Below are 19530 nucleotides of genomic sequence, written 5' to 3'. Positions count from 1 at the left end.
AAAGTTATTAGGTAGATGTCCTTCCAGTGTGAATGCTTGCACATCTTCTTTATTCTGTTCTGATGTACTTTCTTTTTCAACATATGTCACATCTTTTAACTTAATCCTGTCACTCTTAATTGCATTTTCTATAATTTCACCAGAAATCACCATGTCCAAAAATTTTTTGAAGAGATTCCCAATCATTCTTTCATAATAGGGAGTGTCTAAAGAATTGACAAACAGAATAGTAATTTTTTTCTCTAACAAGGGTGGTTGTACTTGAGCTGCTATGTTTCTCTATCTATGTGCATATTCTTTGAATGTTTCAGTTGATCTTTTTTTCATGTTCTGTAAAGACAACCAATCTGGCACCATATCTTCAACATGCTTGTATTATGCTAAAAAGGCCCTAGCTAATTCATTCCAAGAGCAAATCTTAATTCGATCTAACTGAGCATACCATCTTGCTGCAGGTCCAGTGAGACTATCTTAAAAGTAATGGATCAACACTTTATCATTATGAATGTAGCCTGTCATCTTTCGACAGTACATGATAGTGTGTATTAAAAGGCATTTCATTCCATCATCTTTCTCAAAACTTTGGGCTTTGAATTTTAATGGAATAACAAGATCAGGTACTAGACTAAGTTCACTGGCGCCAACATTCTCGTACACATCATGGCTTTCAATTGCTTTTAGTCTCCCTTCCAACAGATCATACTTATCTTTCATCACTATATCTTTTGATGGATCTGGCACCATTTTCAATTTTTTCAATTCTTTATGATCATCCATATTAGGCACAATAGTGAAGTCATGAGGAGTATGCCCAAGATTGATATTTGTCTGAACTGATGGTAACTTGGCAAAATGGCCAATATAAGGTTGATGAGTTATTGGAGGTGCTTGTGACACATGGGGATCTTGAACATATGTGAACCCAAATGGATACAATGGTGTCTCGATAGCTGTTACCTCCCTTGTCCTGTGCGTCTCAACAACTCTTTTTCTTTTTGTCAATTCCACTATCATCTGTTTTAATTCTGCCAGTTGTCTGTTCACGTTTTGTTGCATTTTCATAACTATTTCATCGATCTCTCCTTGGGTCTTTTCTACTCTGTCCATTCGACTGGCATCTTCATTTTTCATGATTCTAGTATTGACTCGAGTGCTATAAGTGTGCAGACTCAACTGACCTCGTTTCCTAGGATAGCTATCCTTGAACCTTTTATTAATCATCAGAAGTCAGAAATGTACAATAAGAATTTTATTATCAAAAATCTGTTGGCTTTGAAGATTTAATAAAAGCATATTCACAATCATCATCTTTTATCTTTAACTAGCATGAAAAATTATGAATTCAAACAGATGATGCATGATGTGCAAGCTAAATTTTATTATTATTAAGAAAGAAAAAACTCGAGTTTCATCATATATTTTGACTGGGTTATCTAAAAACATTCTTTTCTGTCTCAAAAGTTTGGTGAAAACAAACTTATAACCATCATTCTTTCTTACACTTTTTTAGGCACGCCAATAAAATAAACAGATGCATCAATTCATAGAAAATCTAGGTTAAAAGAAGTTTCCATTCATTTTCAAAAGCATCAAGTTTACACATTACGAATCATTCTAGGGCTAGGGCCAAAAAGTACCAGATCTGCTCTCACTTTTTTTTGTCTCATCTAAAAAATAGTTGATTATGATTACTAGGGAAGATAACTCTTTACTTAAGAGCTTTTTATTCATCATCTTGACCAATTTTACTGTTGCCTGTAGCACTACCTACCATTTCAACATGGATCAAAGAAGGGTTCTTGTGAATAATTGGCTTCATCTTGGCATCAAAACTCAGATATCTGATTTTCATCAATCTTTGTACCTTATGTTTCAAAGCTGTGCAGTCTTTCAAAGAATAGCCCACAACACCAAAATGGTATTCACATTGGACATTAGGGTTATACCATTTAGAGAAAGGTGGTTTGCAAGGTTCAGTAGGGATAAGGGCATTGAAGTAGTTCCCTAGAAGCAATGGGTATAATTCTGTGTAAGACATGGGTATTGGATCAATAGGGGCTTTTCTTTTAGTGTTACCAGAGTTTTTCTGTCCTGTGGTTGGTTTACTTTAATGAAAAGGTGCTGGTATAATTGGTCTTGAGGTGAATTGAGAAACTCTAGGTCGAAGATTGGGTTCAAAAGGTAGTGGCAGGATAGCATGCTGAACAGACGATTGTGAAATATGAGATGGTGGATATAGGTTCAAGTGTGAAATTCTTGGTGGTTGTATAAAAATTGGGGGTCTAATCCTAGGTGCTTGGAAAGGAGGTTGAAAATGGTCATAAAGAGGATTTAGGTATGAGTTAGGACTTGAGATAGTTGGTGATGGTTGTTTGAAGCTAGGTGACTCCTTATTGGAAATCAAACTCTTGAGCTCAGTCATTTGCGTGGCTAGTTAACCCATTCCTCTCTTGAGTTCGCCCAAACTTCGATCACTGTTCAAATCACCCAATGCTTTAGCATACTCTGACAGAGTGCTGGAACTAACGAGAGCCAATTGACCTTAACTTGACGGTAGTGACAACGGTTTTTGAGAAGGAACAAACTCAACTCTATCACTACCTCTAACCATTTCTATCAATTGAGCCATTTGTAGTTTCATCTCTCGAAGCTCAAGCCATAATTCCTCTTGATTCAACTCTAAAGCACTAATCCTTGCTTTCAATTGATCTCTCATTTTCGTCACTCTGATTCCCACCAAGACAGACATTTTATTCCAGAACTTAGATAAAAAATTCTAGACTATTACCCTTATTAAATGTATATCACAAAAACAATGACACACAAAGTATGTTTATGAACACATGAATATGAGAATGTCATGGAATGCATATATACTTATGACAATGGATTTTTATATGTACAAAGACCCAAATAAAAATTTTCATCAACCATGAATGTGTATGCAAAAAAAAAATGCAATGTTATGTTGCAAGAATTGTGGGATATGAAATGCAATGTATGTTTCATACGACCCTATTATTCATGAATCTATATGCATGAAATGCAATGACATATTTACGTGAATAATGAGATGTATTCCTATGACTAATGTAGTATACTTGTATAGAATGCACGGACCTACTGTATGCATGAGATATGTATGTATGAAATGCAATGCATGTGTTGTGCTGGCTTAATAAGGTAAACACTACCTTAAGATACGTAACGAGATAGAATGCATGCACTACTTATCAAGAAGTGCATGGGATGCATGTGCATAAAGTAAAATGCATGTGCTACCTATTAATATGGATGGATTAGAATGCTCATATTATCCTATTATAATGAACATGGGATGAGATACATGTATGATGTATGAAATGAGAAAGATGAAATAAAATATGACATTTTTTGTTTTGAGAAGGAAAGAAAGAAAGAAATAATGCTTGAAAAAAAGAAAGAAATAAGGCAAAAACAGTTATGGGCAACTGTCTATCTTCCAAAATATCTCAGAGCTAACTTGGCATTTTTGAAGGTTTAGATTGCACAATTTAAAGTTGGGATCAAACATTAAAAACGCTTTCCTTTAGCTATAGAAGAGCTCCCCTTATACATGCCACAGCATTTTTTTTCCTAGTTGGAACTCCAAGTGCTAGCAACTCCATAGCTGCTATGTTCTTGACTGTTCAGTCTTTGTTCTTTGTTTTTCCTTTTGTTTTAAAATTATTTTAAGTTTCTTTTACATTCTTTTGCTTGTTATTTAGCTCCACTTTAGTTCCTTTAAGCAAACATTTTCGATTTAAACTTGCAATTTCAATTTGTATTCAACACAATTTTTCTAGGTTTGATGTTAACTACTGTTTAATTAATTTTCAAGTTGATTTCAGTTTCAACAAATCATGAGCTTTTTATACGTTGTTCCTCTACTTGTTAGCTTGATTTATAGTACTTCCTCTTGATCTAATAGTTCTAATTGAGCTAGCAAATTTAATTTTTTTTTAAAAGCTGTTTCCAGAATGTTATTTAGTTTTCAGATTTAATTTTGTTTCAGTTTTTGTTACTCTTGAAGTTCAATTCGATTTCAATTTGTATCAAGCTTTGTATTAATTGTTCATCTTTGAGTTATCTAAGCTTCTATAAAGTTTGAGAGCAAAATTTCATACATTTTGAGCGAGATCTAAGATTTAGTAAGAGCTGTTCTGTTTTCCAAGCTGAAATTCCAAATTTTGTTTTGCTACAGTTTGGGTTAAATTTCAATGCTCTTGAAAATTATATGCATGTTGACATATAAAATAGTTACTTCCACAAAAAATTTGGAGATCAAATACTATCAAATAAGAGTGGAAACCGAATTTTAATCAGATGTCATCCAAAACCTGTTTCCAAATTTTGATGTTTTCTTTAAGTTGTTGTTTCTTTGATTTTTCATGGTTGATGGTACAAGGTTCCTTCTAGGTTGAGCATTCACCTAGGAGGCACTTTGTTACTTGAATCAAGTGTTTTAAACTTTTGTTTAATTTATTTTCATGCTATTGCTCTACTACTCTAATAATTTTCAATTTTAGTTTGCATGTTCATTTCTTTGAGTTTGATTTCTATATTGATCTTCATGTTAAATAATTTTCATGTTTTTAACCTGCTTTTAAACAAAAGGAGAACTTTTTAATAAAAGTAAATAGAATCATCATCAATTCATAATACAGTCTAACTAGCTAGTCAAACTAGGTCCTTTTCAATCATCAATATTTTCGTAATAAAAGTAAACCTAACCTAATAAAGTTCAAAATTTTCTTAGACTCAACCTACCCCAAATCATTACAATCAATAGTTTATATAATTATTAGAACTTTAACTTGATAAACATATAAAATTACTTAAAGAGGGTATGACTAAAAATCTAAATTTAAAAAAAAAAATAATAATAATAATAAAAGATGAACATTAAAACTAGAAGAAAAGAAAAAAAAGATTCCTTTTATTAATCTTACTCCTCCTTCTCTACTCGGTGACAAAGTGTTTTGATTGTGTAACGTTAGTTTTATCACTGTTTTTCTCATCTATTTCCACAACCTTAGAAAAATAAAAAAAAAATACATATGAAAAAATTTCAAGACAGGAACCAAAAAATACCCAGAATTCCAATGGGGTTAACAGAAATAGTTTGATTAGAAGAAAGCAAACATATGGAGAAAAGGACAAGGCAAAGGGACGGGGTCAAAGGGACGGGGTCGGTGGTGGTCAACTGGAGAAGAAAAATAAAGGGAAAGGGAAAATGGTTTCCAATGGTTTTTCAAGGAAAATGGGTTTCAGAAGAAAATTTCAAACAAAAAATCGAAAGGAAAAGAAAAGGAAATGGAAAGAAAAAGCTGGAAAACAAAAATCAATCCAAAACCTTTGTCTTAATGTAGTTGGGTAAAGAAAAGAAACAACAGAATGGAGCTGAAGCTTGCATTAATTGTGTTTTGGGCAAAAGGGCAATTCGAGATCCATTCAATTTTGGGGATAATTTAACGGTGTTTGTATAGACAACGCCCCTAAATATGAAAAATTAAGGCATTTCCCTTGACAAAAGCCACTAAATATTAACCTTTTGAATTTGAGAAAGTTTTTAAAAGAATTACATTTATAATTATTACAAATTTAAAAATTATTTAGGTTGCATTTTATTTTTATAAATATCAGTATATGCAAATTTAGTGATGTTTGTGATACAAACGATACTACACTTGAAAAAACACAAAACGTAACGATGTTTTACTAAAAAATGTTACTAATTATTTATTTTCATGTAGTGAATCAAATTAGTCCAGGACTTGGCAATAATGAGTTTGTAAACAGGTACTTTGTCTTTCTTAATTTCTTAAGCAGCTTTGCTCATATCTGGCTTTATGGCACTTGTAGTTGTTACTTCGTTTCGCTAATCACTTTCGAATCGTGACAACATTGATGCTGTAAAGCTGAGGATTCTTCTTTCGTGAATGTTTAAAAATTACTGCTATGGGGAAGGTATTGCACTGTTGATTAGGTTAGGATAGGCCTTATAAGCTTGCTGGGATGGGCTGTCATATTAATTCAACAAGTTGCATCTGTATATGCTGATGTTTACATCAAAAAGAAAAATGTCAAAACCATTATAGCCGACAGCTTTGTTAATTGTCGAAGTCGGAATATTTTGCAGATAAGGCTACTTATTCCTTTGTGATCTAATAATGATGATAAATAAATAAATAAATTTTCAATGAGTAACAAGTATATAGTTGTATTTTAATTACGCGACGAAGCGTGAGTTCAAAACGTAGTTAAGATAAAAATTATAGACACCGATTTTGTCCGGGTCTACTATTTTATTTTTTTTATAATAATAATAATATTTAACAAAACAAAACAAAAAAGAAAAAAAACAAAACAGAAAAAATCAAAACAAGTAAACAAACAAAAAAACAGAAAGAAGTCAAGGAGTTGGTGCGAGGCCGAGCTACCTCGACCAACTCCTTGACCAGCTCCTTATCAGCAACCCAACCAGCCCCCCGACCAGCTTTCTGCCAGCCACCCTACAGCTAGCAAAATCCCACTTAATTGAAATTCTATAAAATCAACACATAAACTTCAAAAAAAAGAAAAAAGAAAAAAAATGGAAAAAATTTTTTCAGGTGAGAGCTCTGAAACAAAAAAAAAATTTTTTCCAGCTTGAGGGTTCAGGAACGGAAAATTTCGATCTACCCACCCAAACACCCAAAATACCCAAACACAAAAACCAACCCAAAACAACCATAAACAACCATAAACAGAACCGCCACAAAAAAAAAAAAAACGAAAACAAAAACCAAAAAAATAACACAGTCCTCGCCTACGGCGAGGAACCTCAGCGCCGAGCCACCTGCAAAAGCCAAGAAATCATCAGTTTCGCCAAAAAAAAAAAGAGAAGAAAAACCGAAAACTTCAAAACCCGATCTACGCGAATCAAGGCCGTTTTTGATGAAAAAAAGGTCAGATCTGTGCTCAGGGGGTCGAGAAGAGTTCGTGGGAGAATTTTGGGGTTTTTTCGACCACCGGAGACGACGGTCGGCGACCGGCAAACGGCGGCGGCACCGACGGTCGGCCGGCGTGCGACTGAAGAAGAAGAGAGAAAAAAAAAAAAGAAGAGGGTTGTTTTTTTCTGAAGATCGAAAAAATGACGCAAAAAAAAAATTTGACTTTTATATAAATTATCAATAGCCAAAACGACGTCGTTTCAATAAAACCAAAAACGACGCCGTTTTAACCAAAGAAGGATCCGCGCGTTGACCCGAACCCGACCCGAGATCCGCGCAACCCGACCCATCGACCCGTTCCAGCCAGCCTTGAACCGGTTCATACGAACCGCCTATCGACCGCCGAACCGGTCAGATCGCTCGAACCGCCGATCCAACCGCCGAACCGGTCAGACCGCCCAGACCATCGTTGACCGGTCCGGTTCAGGTAAAAAAAAAATTTTTTTTTTTTTTGAATTTTCTAAATTTTTTTTATATTATTATTTTTGTTATTTTAAATATATTTTATATTTATGCATGATAAATTTATAAGTTTGTTAGAATAAATGTTTAATTGTTTTAATAATAATAAAATTAAAAATACATAATAATTAAAATATATTAAAATGCTTTAAAATAATAATAATAATTTTCCCTGCCTAGATGTTGGAGGGAATAAAAATATTTTTCTAAAACAGTAATTCTGCCTAGATGTTGAGGAATTATTGTTAATAATAAATAAACATAAGAAATTTTTAATTAATTTTCAAAAATTATTAAAATCGAACTTGCTTCAAAAATCCGCCTAGATGTTGGGGATTTTTAGAGATGTTCGTATTTTCTTAAAAAAAATGAAACCTTAAGCGCTATTTCTTAATCCTAGGTTTCTAAAACCCTTAAAAATCCAAAATCCATTAAATTCAAAACCGCTCGAAATCCAAAATCCTTGAAGTCCAAAGTCCGAAAAATCCTAAGGACACGTGTGAAAATTCTATTGGAAGCAATTTGTTCCCGAATGCCGCCTAGATGATGGGGTATTTAGGAAATTTTACTTCATTAAGTCTTTTCACACGAGTTCATAATTCATATTAATAATAAGATTAATAAATAAAAAGTATAATAAAATTGAGATTTTAAATATAAACAGTCGCACCTAAGCTCTGCCTAGATGTTGGAGAGTCGGGGTGGTCTCATTATATTTAAGAATCCAACTCTTAAATTGCATTTTATTAATAATAAGATTAATAAAAAAAAAGTATAATAAAATTGGGATCTTAAATATAAACAGTCGCACCTAAGCTCTGCCTAGATGTTGGAGAGTCGGGGTGGTCTCATTATATTTAATAATCCAACTCTTAAATTGCATCTCATTTTACATGACATTCATTAGCATACATACGTTATTGTATTATCATCAATAATTGTCTGCATTATTCTCTCTTTAATTTACTCATGGTACTCTGCCTAGATGTTGGAGAGTCACCAACAATTTTCTGTAAAGAGTGTTATTTCATTTTAAGGATTGTTGTGTTAAATCTTAAGCGAAAAGAGTTACTTTAAATTCTGCCTAGATGTTGGAGAATTTTAAAATAATTCTTTAACTTAAAGATTTTCTCAATATTCCTAAATAAAAATTTTAGCAAAAAAAAAAGAATATTTTTTTTTAAATAAAGGAAATTAATGTTAAATTTCAAATTAAAACCATTTTTATCCGACATTGAAAATAGCGCATAGTTGAATGGTACCAATTTATGGACGTTATGGGGGTGCTAATCCTTCCCCACGCGTAACCGACTCCCGGACCCAACCTGATTTTTCGTAGACCGAAATATATCTTTTTGATAAACTTTAAACAACCCGTTTTTATAGTTTTATTAAAAAGATAAACTTTTGGGTGGCCAATCACACCCTAATAAAGATTGGTGGCGACTCCCTCTTTTTTTTTATTTTTCTCAATTTTAAAACAACTCGTTTTTACGTCTGGCGGTCTCAAAACCGTTACGACAGCTTGGCGACTCCGCTGGGGACTTATTTGAGAGTCAAGCCAAAATTTTAATTATGCGCTATTGACAATGGTTGGATTTAATTGATTTTATTTGATATTTAATTTAATTTCTTTTATTTTAATTTTTTTTTTCTGAAAACAGTCATGTTAATAAATGAAATAAATTATGTGCTAGTTATTACTTCATTTTTTATTTTGGTTTTTGATTTATTCATGATTAATACATTACCTTGCACACACTTTGCATATTCACTTGCATACATGAGCTCTATACCCGGGCTCCGTCCTTTTAGGAGGAAGTGAAGTAGCTACGCTCTCGTGAGGTGATAACCTCCGCATTTGCTAGCGAAACACTTTCACTCAGATTGAACCCGTTCCGTTAGTAGCCTGTAATGGGTGAGGATCGGGGAGCCTTACTAGTCTATAACAGACGATGATGTGAGGAATAGTCTGGGAACCTTTAGACATGCAAATCTTAACCCAGCATATAATGAGCCGTAAAGTCCAACTTTAGGATAGAGCCATACTGTCCCTTTTGTGAAAAGATTACCTAAATTAGGACACTATGTATATTCTGTTATGCTTGTTCATTCATTTACTCAGTTTTATTTGTTTTATTTACATTATTGATTTGTTTTATTGTCTTCAATTTTGTTGCATGCATCATATAGGTACCATTTTTAAAAGGGTATTGTTTTGGACCAATCTAAAAAAAAAAAAACTTTCAAAGAATCTAAAGGATGTCATCTGTGTGTAAGAGCTACTTGGAGGTCAAGAGCCATTCAGAAGGTATTCAGAGGAAAGAAGGAGATTGCTTAGTAGAGGGTCACATATCGGTGCTGCTACAGTCAGTGCATGTGGATCTCAGTCAGAATAATATATCAGAATTGGAAGCCATTTGGAAACAGTAGAGAATAGAGAAAAAAAAATCTTTTTCCAAGAAATACAGGGATGTGGCACTGCTTATGTCTGTGAAGGTTGATGAACAGCTAATGAGAGCCGCAATACAGTTCTGGGATCCATCTTATCGATGCTTTGTATTCAACCAAGAAGACTTGGCTCCCACGATCGAAGAATATTTTTCTTTACTCCGGATAAAGTCTACCAATCAAGACAAGATCTATTGGAAAGAGCATAAGACCACTGGATATAGAAAAAAATTAGCCAAGATCATGCAAGTGGAGGTTGAAGAGATAGACAAGCACAAGAAAGAAAAAAATAGGGTTGACATCATTCCATCAGCTTTTCTGCTTGAGTACATAAGAAAGTATATTGATACCGATCAGGGGTCGGATGTGTTTGCTTTGGCCATCTATGGATTGATGATATTCCCTAAGGTTTTAGGACATATAGAAGCATCAGTGGTTGATTTCTTTGAGCAATTAGATAAAGGTATAAACCCTTCACCAACTATTTTGGCAGAAACTATTAGATCACTTAATTTTTATCGAAGAAAGGGTGAAGGACGATTTATGGGGTGTGCTCAGTTACTATTTATCTGGCTCAGAAGCCATTTTTGGGGAAAAGAGAAGACATCATTTCGACCATTCTCCGTGCATTTCAGTCCTATCAAGGAGTTTATGACTAAAGAATGGAGAAAAGATTGGACAAAAAGTTAGTGGTTGGCATTCTTTTTAAAGCTCACCAGCGAAGATGTAACATGGAGGGCACCATGGATGCTTCCGATGGCTATCTTATATAGTTGTGGAGACGAGTCATGGGTACCTCTGTTAGGAATATGGGGGGCAGTGAGTTACGCGCCCCTTATGGTTCAAAGACAATATGATTCACGACAGTTCATCCCTATGACTCATAGGCTTGGTTCACTCGAGTTTGAATATGGAACACCCGGTTATATGAAAAGGGTTCGTGAAATCATCAAAGCATGGAAGCAGGTCAACCAAATGAGCCCAGCTAGACTCGCTGATAATGTTGCTGAAGGTTACCTTGTGTGGAGGATGAAAAGAGTTAACGAAATTAGGCCTCTACCAGCTGATGTTTCAGAGAAGTTGTCAGCTCCTGTTTCAGTATCGGTATTGTCGACTCTTGAGATCGCTCAACGAGAGTTTGAGATTGAAAAGAAAAGGTTAAAGAAAGAAAAGGTGGCTATGATGGATCAAGTTAATCAATTAAGATATGATTTGATGATGAAAAATGATGCAGTACAGAAGTTGACTAAAGAACGAAAAGTATTGAAAGAGGATCTGCAAGATTTGCATCAAGAAAATAAGAAATTGAGGTTAGATAGTAGACCTTTGAAGGGATCCAAGAAGGATGTGGAAGAACTACGAGACATGATGGAATATTAGAAGAACAGAGCTCGAGAGAATAAAGAAATGATCTTCACACTCACCAAAGAGCAACATGAATGGAAAGAAAAACTTTCAGGGGCCTCTGAAAAGGTAACAAGGCACCAAAGAGAAAGTGAAAAGCTAAAAGCTGAGCTAATGAGGGAACAAAGCAAGAACTCTGATTTGCAAAGCAAGAAAAAAGCCTTAGAGCATGAATTAATGAGTTTGGAGCTTCAATTGACAAGCAATCAGAGGCACATAAATGAGATTTTGACTGAGTGGCAAGATAGAGAAGATTATTGGGCTCGCACTTGTAATATGGAGGTAGATGCTCGAGAGATGTGGAGAGCAGAAAGTTTAGGGAGGCAGTAATACATCGAACACCTGACTGCTCAAATCTACAAGGCTGTTCAAAAAGCAGGCAACATGGTTGAAAAGGCGAAAGCACTAGAACGAGAGATTGTACCAACCCAAGGCCACAGTCAAAGATTATTACACTTTTTTCATGAAGCTAGGGAGCAATATGCTCAAATCAAATGTTTTTATGGCTTTAATGCAAGAATGATTGGATGATGTGTAAAGACTCCCATGGTTAATGAAAGTTTCTTTTTGTTTCGATCGATCCAAGATAACACCCTAATTTGCATTTCATTCATTTCATGCATGCATTTTCATACTAACAATAATATCAACGACATTATATCATGCGATCTAATTCGTGGTTGATAAACTAAGGTTCAAGGATAGCAAAGCCAAGGAACCACAACCCGTCAATTTCGCATAGATATAATACTCGTTCCCAGACTCGAGCCATGACAGAAGAGAATACAGCTAGGTTTGAAAGGGTCGAAAGGGTACAGGAGGAGATACAAGAAAGAGTGATGGAAATACAACAAAGAATTGAAGCACAAATGGCTGAATTAAGACAACTGTTGATTGGATCAATGAAAGGAAAAAGAGTCGCTGGTGTATCTAGGATAGGAGATGAGGTTAATGTGGAAGAGCCATTATACCCTCCGGGATTCACTCCACCTCAAGTTCAGATTCAAGTTCCTCGGGGTATACACATACCACCACCAAGTGCGCAGCCGTACCCCTATGTCAATCATTCTGCAAATCAGCAGCCGACCCACTTGAATGCCAATTCGGGACCCATCCTAGTCGATCCCATCATGGTACCAAATCTTGACGACCCTGTTGAGCAAGAGAAGCCTCACGAAATGTCAGAACCTGTTATAAATTCAAAAATTCAAGATAAATATGACCAGCTTGAAGAGAGGCTTAAAGCGGTTGAAGGTAATGACACTTATGGGGTTATTGACGCCAACGAGCTTAGCCTAGTGCCTGACTTGGTTATCCCACCAAAATTTAAGACCCCAGATTTTGAAAAATACGATGGGACAAAGTGTCCATCTGCTCATATCACCATGTTTTGTAGAAAGATGACGGGTTATACCCATAATGACAAACTATTGATACACTATTTTCAGGATAGTTTGACTGGTACAACAGCTAAATGGTACATGCAATTAGATCGAAATAAGATCAGTTCATGGAAAAACTTGGCCAAAGTTTTTCTTGCTCAGTATAAGCACGTCTTGGATACAGCCCCTGATAGACTGTCATTACAAAATATGGAGAAAAAGTTGACGAAAACCTTCAAAGAATACGCACATCGGTGGAGAGATGCAGCAGCCCAAGTACAACCACCACTGACTGAAAAAGAGATAACCGTGCTATTCGTCAATACACTGAAGGCCCCGTATTATGACAGATTGGTGGGAAATGCCACGAAAAACTTCTCTGACATGGTAATTTCAGGGGAGATGATAGAAAATGCTATCAAAAGTGGTAAAATTGAAGGGTCTGAAAAGAAGATAGCTACATTAAGGAAGAAAGAGCAGGAGACACATGTTGTCACTCACACAAATCTCCCACACCATCCTTTTGTTTCATATAACCCACACCCCCATTACTACTCTACCATAAACCAAATCTCTCAACAACCATACCATTACCGAGCCCCCCAACAATCATTACCCAGATCAAGTTTTAGCCCTCAACCATCCAATTACACCCCAGCACCTTCAGCTCGACCATTTACTCGACCAACCTACCCAAACAGCAATCAAAGAAACTCACAGAATAATAACAATCGAGAAAGACCTCATTTTGACCCAATTCCCATGACATACACAGATTGCTCGACTTGTTGAAAAACATCTGCTTGCTCCTATTATTATTGAACCTTTGAAACCTCCGTTTCTCAAGTGGTATGACCCCCATGCACATTGTGATCCATCCCAGTCGATCCCATCATGGTACCAAATCTTGACGACCCTGTTGAGCAAGAGAAGTCTCACGAAATGTCAGAACCTGTTATAAATTCAAAAATTCAAGATAAATATGACCAGCTTGAAGAGAGGCTTAAAGCGGTTGAAGGTAATGACACTTATGGGGTTATTGACGCCAACGAGCTTAGCCTAGTGCCTGACTTGATTATCCCACCAAAATTTAAGACCCCAAATTTTGAAAAATACGATGGGACAAAGTGTCCATCTGCTCATATCACCATGTTTTGTAGAAAGATGACGGGTTATACCCATAATGACAAACTATTGATACACTATTTTCAGGATAGTTTGACTGGTACAACAGCTAAATGGTACATGCAATTAGATCGAAATAAGATCAGTTCATGGAAAAACTTGGCCAAAGTTTTTCTTGCTCAGTATAAGCACGTCTTGGATACAGCCCCTGATAGACTGTCATTACAAAATATGGAGAAAAAGTTGACGGAAACCTTCAAAGAATACGCACATCGGTGGAGAGATGCAGCAGCCCAAGTACAACCACCACTGACTGAAAAAGAGATAACCGTGCTATTCGTCAATACACTGAAGGCCCCGTATTATGACAGATTGGTGGGAAATGCCACGAAAAACTTCTCTGACATGGTAATTTCAGGGGAGATGATAGAAAATGCTATCAAAAGTGGTAAAATTGAAGGGTCTGAAAAGAAGATAGCTACATTAAGGAAGAAAGAGCAGGAGACACATGTTGTCACTCACACAAATCTCCCACACCATCCTTTTGTTTCATATAACCCACACCCCCATTACTACTCTACCATAAACCAAATCTCTCAACAACCATACCATTACCGAGCCCCCCAACAATCGTTACCCAGATCAAGTTTTAGCCCTCAACCATCCAATTACACCCCAACACCTTCAGCTCGACCATTTACTCGACCAACCTACCCAAACAGCAATCAAAGAAACTCACAAAATAATAACAATCGAGAAAGACCTCATTTTGACCCAATTCCCATGACATACACAGATTTGTATCCTCGACTTGTTGAAAAACATCTGCTTGCTCCTGTTATTATTGAACCTTTGAAACCTCCGTTTCTCAAGTGGTATGACCCCAATGCACATTGTGATTATCATTATGGGAATCCAGGTCATTCCACTGAGCATTGTATTGCTTTGAAGCATAAAGTGCAGGGGTTAATCAATGAAGGAGTATTAAATTTTGATACCAGCCAACAAGGGACTCCAAATGTCAATGGAAACCCTCTACCAAATCATACCAGACCATCAATAAATGCTTTGATTGATGGGCAAACAAGTTACGTGAAAAGAAGAATAGAAGAGGTCAAAATTCATATGGCTAAAGTGTTTGAAACCTTGGTCAAAGCTGACATGCTGAAGTCGATAGAACCTCAAAATTACTCTGAAGCGGTTAACTCAACTGAAAGCTGCCATTATCACAGAGGTGCTCTGGGGCATTCTATCGAAAACTGTCACCAATTCCGTCAAGAGGTGCAAAAATTGATGGATGAAGGTCGAATAGAGTTTTACCAAGAGAGAGAAGAGTTGGTGAAAGTGTCTACCATTGATTCAAAGAATAAGTTTGGGCGTAGACCAGTAACTATCTATTATGATGAGAAGCCAACATCGAAGCTAGAAAAACCCGTCTCTCGGCCAGTGGTGACAATTAAAGTTTCTGGCCCTTTTCCATATCAGAATGATAAAGCAGTACCTTGGAAATACGATTATGATGTCGTAGTCAACCCAGATACTGCCAATATAACGGGTGTAGGAGGCATAACTCGAAGTGGGAGGTGTTATACCCCAGAAGCTCTAGAAAAAGCTAGAAAAGAGAAAGCCAAGGTAGGAGAAGAAAATGAAAGTCAAAGTGGTCTTGACACAACCCTAGAAAAAGAATGGCAGAAACCAGTATCTGAGAGTGAAGCAGGTGAATTTTTAAAGTTAATAAAACATAGCGAGTATAGCGTGGTAGAACAGCTTAACAAGATGCCAGCTAGAATTTCGCTATTGTCATTATTGCTCAGTTCAGAGTCACACCGTAATGCTTTGCTGAAAATGTTAAATCAAGCATATGTGTCTCACAATGCTTCTGTTGAATATGTGGAACAGCTTGTTGGCAATCTGACGATTTCAAACTATATCTCTTTCAGTGATGAAGAGATTCCTCCTGAAGGTAAAGGAAGTACCAGGGCTCTTCACATTACTGTGAAATGTAAAAGTCATATAATGGCTAAGGTTTTAATTGATAATGGCTCATCCATCAATGTTATACCTGCGACTACTCTGGCAAAACTCCCTGTTGATGGATCTTATATGAAACCTAGTCATATGATAGTGAGAGCCTTTGATGGAACCAGAAGAGAAGTGTTGGGAGATATAGAAGTGCCATTACAGATTGGCCCATGTACTTTCAACGTGAAATTTCAAGTTATGGACATCTCTCCTTCATATAGTTGTTTATTGGGTAGACCGTGGATCCATATGGCAGGTGCTATCCCATCTTCATTACATCAAAAAGTCAAATTTATTGTTGAAGGGAAGCTAACATGTGTGGCAGGAGAAGAAGATTTATTGGTAACTCAACCGATAAATACTCCTTATGTGGAATCGGTAGATGAAGCTTTAGAATGTTCTTATAGATCTTTCGAGATTGCCAATGCAACATATATAGCTGGAGGATCTAAATTATATTCACCACACTTATCTGCGACTACTAAAATGGTAGTCAAACAGCTTACCAAGATGGGATGGCGACCTGAAGTCGGACTTGGGAAGAACCTGCAAGGAATTACGGAGCCATCGGCCATAAATGAAAAGAGAGACAGGTTTGGCTTGGGATATAAGCCAACAAGAGGGGACAGAGTAAGAATGATGAATGAGAAAAGAGATAAGAGGATAGCTAATCTTAAGGGATATGAGCTGGAGTCAGAGCCGATAGTCATTCCATACCTTTATGATTCTTTTCACTCGGGAGGATACATTTATTCAGATTTATCGAGAGCCCCAAGTGCAGGATTCATGGAAAAATTTTCAGAGCTGGCCATTCAAATGGTGGATGATGGAGAAAAGAAGAGTCAAAGTGAAGAGCTATTCGTGTACCTTTGTCCTTCAGATTTTGAGTTGGATAATTGAAAAGTTACAGAGCTGCCTGTTGCCTTTAAAACTTTGGAAAAGTAATGTGAAACTTAAAATCTCTAATTACTTTCTACGAGTATTAGGAGATCTTTTATGGTGTGTTTATGTTTGTCATTTTAATAAAAGACTTAGAAGATGCATCCGTATTTTTTCTGTCATTTTTATCTTCGTTTTACCTTTCATTTTTTTCTTTCCTACATTTTCTTGCCATTCCATTTTTGTGTGCCAATATTCTTTCCATATTACCCTTTTGCAGGGTCTCAAACAATGAACATGAGGATAATCATGGCATTAATCTCGGATTTGATTTTGAAAACTTAATTCATGTTGATGAACTTGATAATGAGGAAGATTCAGATAACTATACACTGCCTCTTGATTTGTTAAAATTAATAGAACATGAAGATAAGCCAATTGAACCCCACCAAGAAATTACTGAATCAGTAAATTTGAGAGATGGTGAGAATAAAAGAGAGGTCAAAGTTGGTACATCTCTTTTACCAGCTGAAAGACAGAAGCTAGAAGAGCTGCTACGAGAATATGTAGATGTGTTCGCATGGACTTACCAGGATATGCCAGGACTCAGCACTGATATTGTAGAGCACAAGTTACCTTTAAAACCAGGATGTAAGTCGATGCAGCAAAGACTAAGGCGCATGAAACCAGAGATGCTGCTAAAAATTAAAGAGGAAGTGAAGAAACAATTCGATGCTGGATTTTTAGAAGTGGCAAAATATCCTGAATGGGTAGCCAACATAGTGTCAGTTCCTAAGAAGGATGGAAAGGTGAGAATGTGTGTTGATTATCGAGATTTGAATAGAGCAAGCCCTAAGGATAACTTTCCTTTACCTCACATTGATACTCTAGTGGATAATACTGCTAGGCACTCCACATTTTCCTTTATGGATGGTTTCTCAGGCTATAATCAGATCAAGATGGCTCGAGATGATATGGAGAAAACTACATTTGTGACCATGTGGGGAACATTCTGTTACAAAGTCATGCCTTTTGGGTTAAAAAATGCTGGTGCTACTTATCAAAGAGCAATGGTGACTCTTTTTCATGACATGATGCATAAAGAGATAGAAGTGTATGTAGATGATATGATTGTAAAATCTCATGAAGGAAAGGATCATATAATCAGTCTCAAAAAGCTGTTCGACAGGTTAAGAAGATTTCAGTTGAAGTTGAATCCTGCCAAATGTACATTTGGAGCCAAATCAGGAAAACTATTGGGCTTTGTAGTTAGTGAAAAAGGAATTAAAGTTGATCCAGATAAGATACAAGCCATTCAAAACTTATCTCCTCCTCATACCTCGAAAGAAGTGCGAGGTTTCTTAGGGAGATTAAATTATATTGCTCGCTTCATCTCTCAACTCACTTATAAGTGTGATCCTATTTTCAAGCTTCTCAAAAAACATGATCCTGGAGAATGGAATGATGAATGCCAAGAAGCCTTTGATAAGATCAAAGAATACTTGTCAAATCCACCTGTGTTGGTGCCACCAATGCCAGGAAAACCTTTGATTTTGTACTTGACAGTGCATGAAAATTCAATGGGATATGTGTTGGGGCAAAGAGATGAAACTGATAAGAAAGAACGAGCAATTTACTACTTGAGCAAGAAGTTCACTGATTATGAGTCAAAGTATTCACCATTAGAGAAGATGTGTTGTGCATTAACCTGGACAGCTCGAAGGCTTAGACAATACATGCTTTATCACACTACTTGGCTCATAGCAAAGCTGGATCCTATTAAGTATATCTTCGAAAAGCCCTCATTGACAGGAAGAATAGCACGGTGACAGGTTATGCTTTCAGAATATGATATCATTTACGTGACTCAAAAAGCTATTAAAGGGAGTGCAATAGCTGAATTCCTTGCTGATCGTGCAGTCAAAGATTATGAGCCAATGAAATTAGATTTTCCTGATGAGGATGTGATGGCCATTGAAGAAAATGAACCTGTTGAAAAATCATGGAGGATGTATTTTGATGGAGCTGCTAATGCTTTGGGTCATGGTATTGGGGTAATTTTGATATCTCCTGATGGATATTATTACCCCATCACAGCCAGATTAAATTTTAATTGCACAAACAATGTGGCTGAATATGAGGCCTGTGTTATGGGTCTACAAGCAGCAATTGAAAAGAAGATCAAAGTGTTAGATGTGTTTAGAGATTCAGCTTTAGTCATTTATCAGTTACGAAGAGAATGGGAGACAAGAGACTCTAAACTGATTCAGTACCATAAATACATTTCTGAGTTGGTCAAGCAATTTAAAGAAGTTCAATTTGAGCATCTACCTAGAGAGGAAAACCAAATTGCTGACGCACTGGCTACTCTAGCTGCAATGATCAAAATAGATACAAGTATTGAAATCCAACCCATCAAGCTGGATGTGAAAGATGTACCAACACATTGCTCAGGTGTTGAAAAAGAAATTGATGGAAGGCCATGGTATCATGACATCATGCAATACATTAAAAGCCAGTAATACCCAGAACATGCAATTGAAAATGATAAGAGGACTATTAGAAGATTGGCTATGAATTTTTTCATTGACGGAGATATCCTTTACAAAAGAGGTCGAGATCAAGTGCTCTTAAGATGTGTAAATGCAGCTGAAGCAAAGAAGATTATTGAAGAAGTGCATGATGGAGTTTGTGGGGCACATGCAAATGGTCATATGATGGCTAGACAAATTATGAGGGCTGGCTATTATTGGTTGACAATGGAGAGTGACTGTATTGATTATGCTAGGAGA

The 19530-nt window shown here is 36.2% G+C and overlaps 1 protein-coding gene across 1 annotated transcript; it reads left to right on the top strand.

Moving 5' to 3' along the window:
- The first annotated feature begins 13606 nt into the window (after positions 1-13606).
- LOC149520523 (uncharacterized) lies at positions 13607-19283 on the top strand. The gene is given in 4 exon segments (XM_089745651.1): positions 13607-14483; positions 14994-15118; positions 15563-16722; positions 17019-19283. Coding segments are annotated over 4 exon segments (4404 nt in total). The 3' UTR covers positions 19261-19283.
- Positions 19284-19530: the final 247 nt, after the last annotated feature.

Source organism: Durio zibethinus, chromosome 1 (genome assembly GCF_047325235.1).
Source record: "Durio zibethinus cultivar Kanyao isolate XHJ-2024 chromosome 1, ASM4732523v1, whole genome shotgun sequence".
NCBI lineage: Eukaryota > Viridiplantae > Streptophyta > Magnoliopsida > Malvales > Malvaceae > Durio > Durio zibethinus.
Note: the sequence above shows the minus strand (reverse complement) of the source record. Positions and strands in the feature narration are given on the sequence as shown.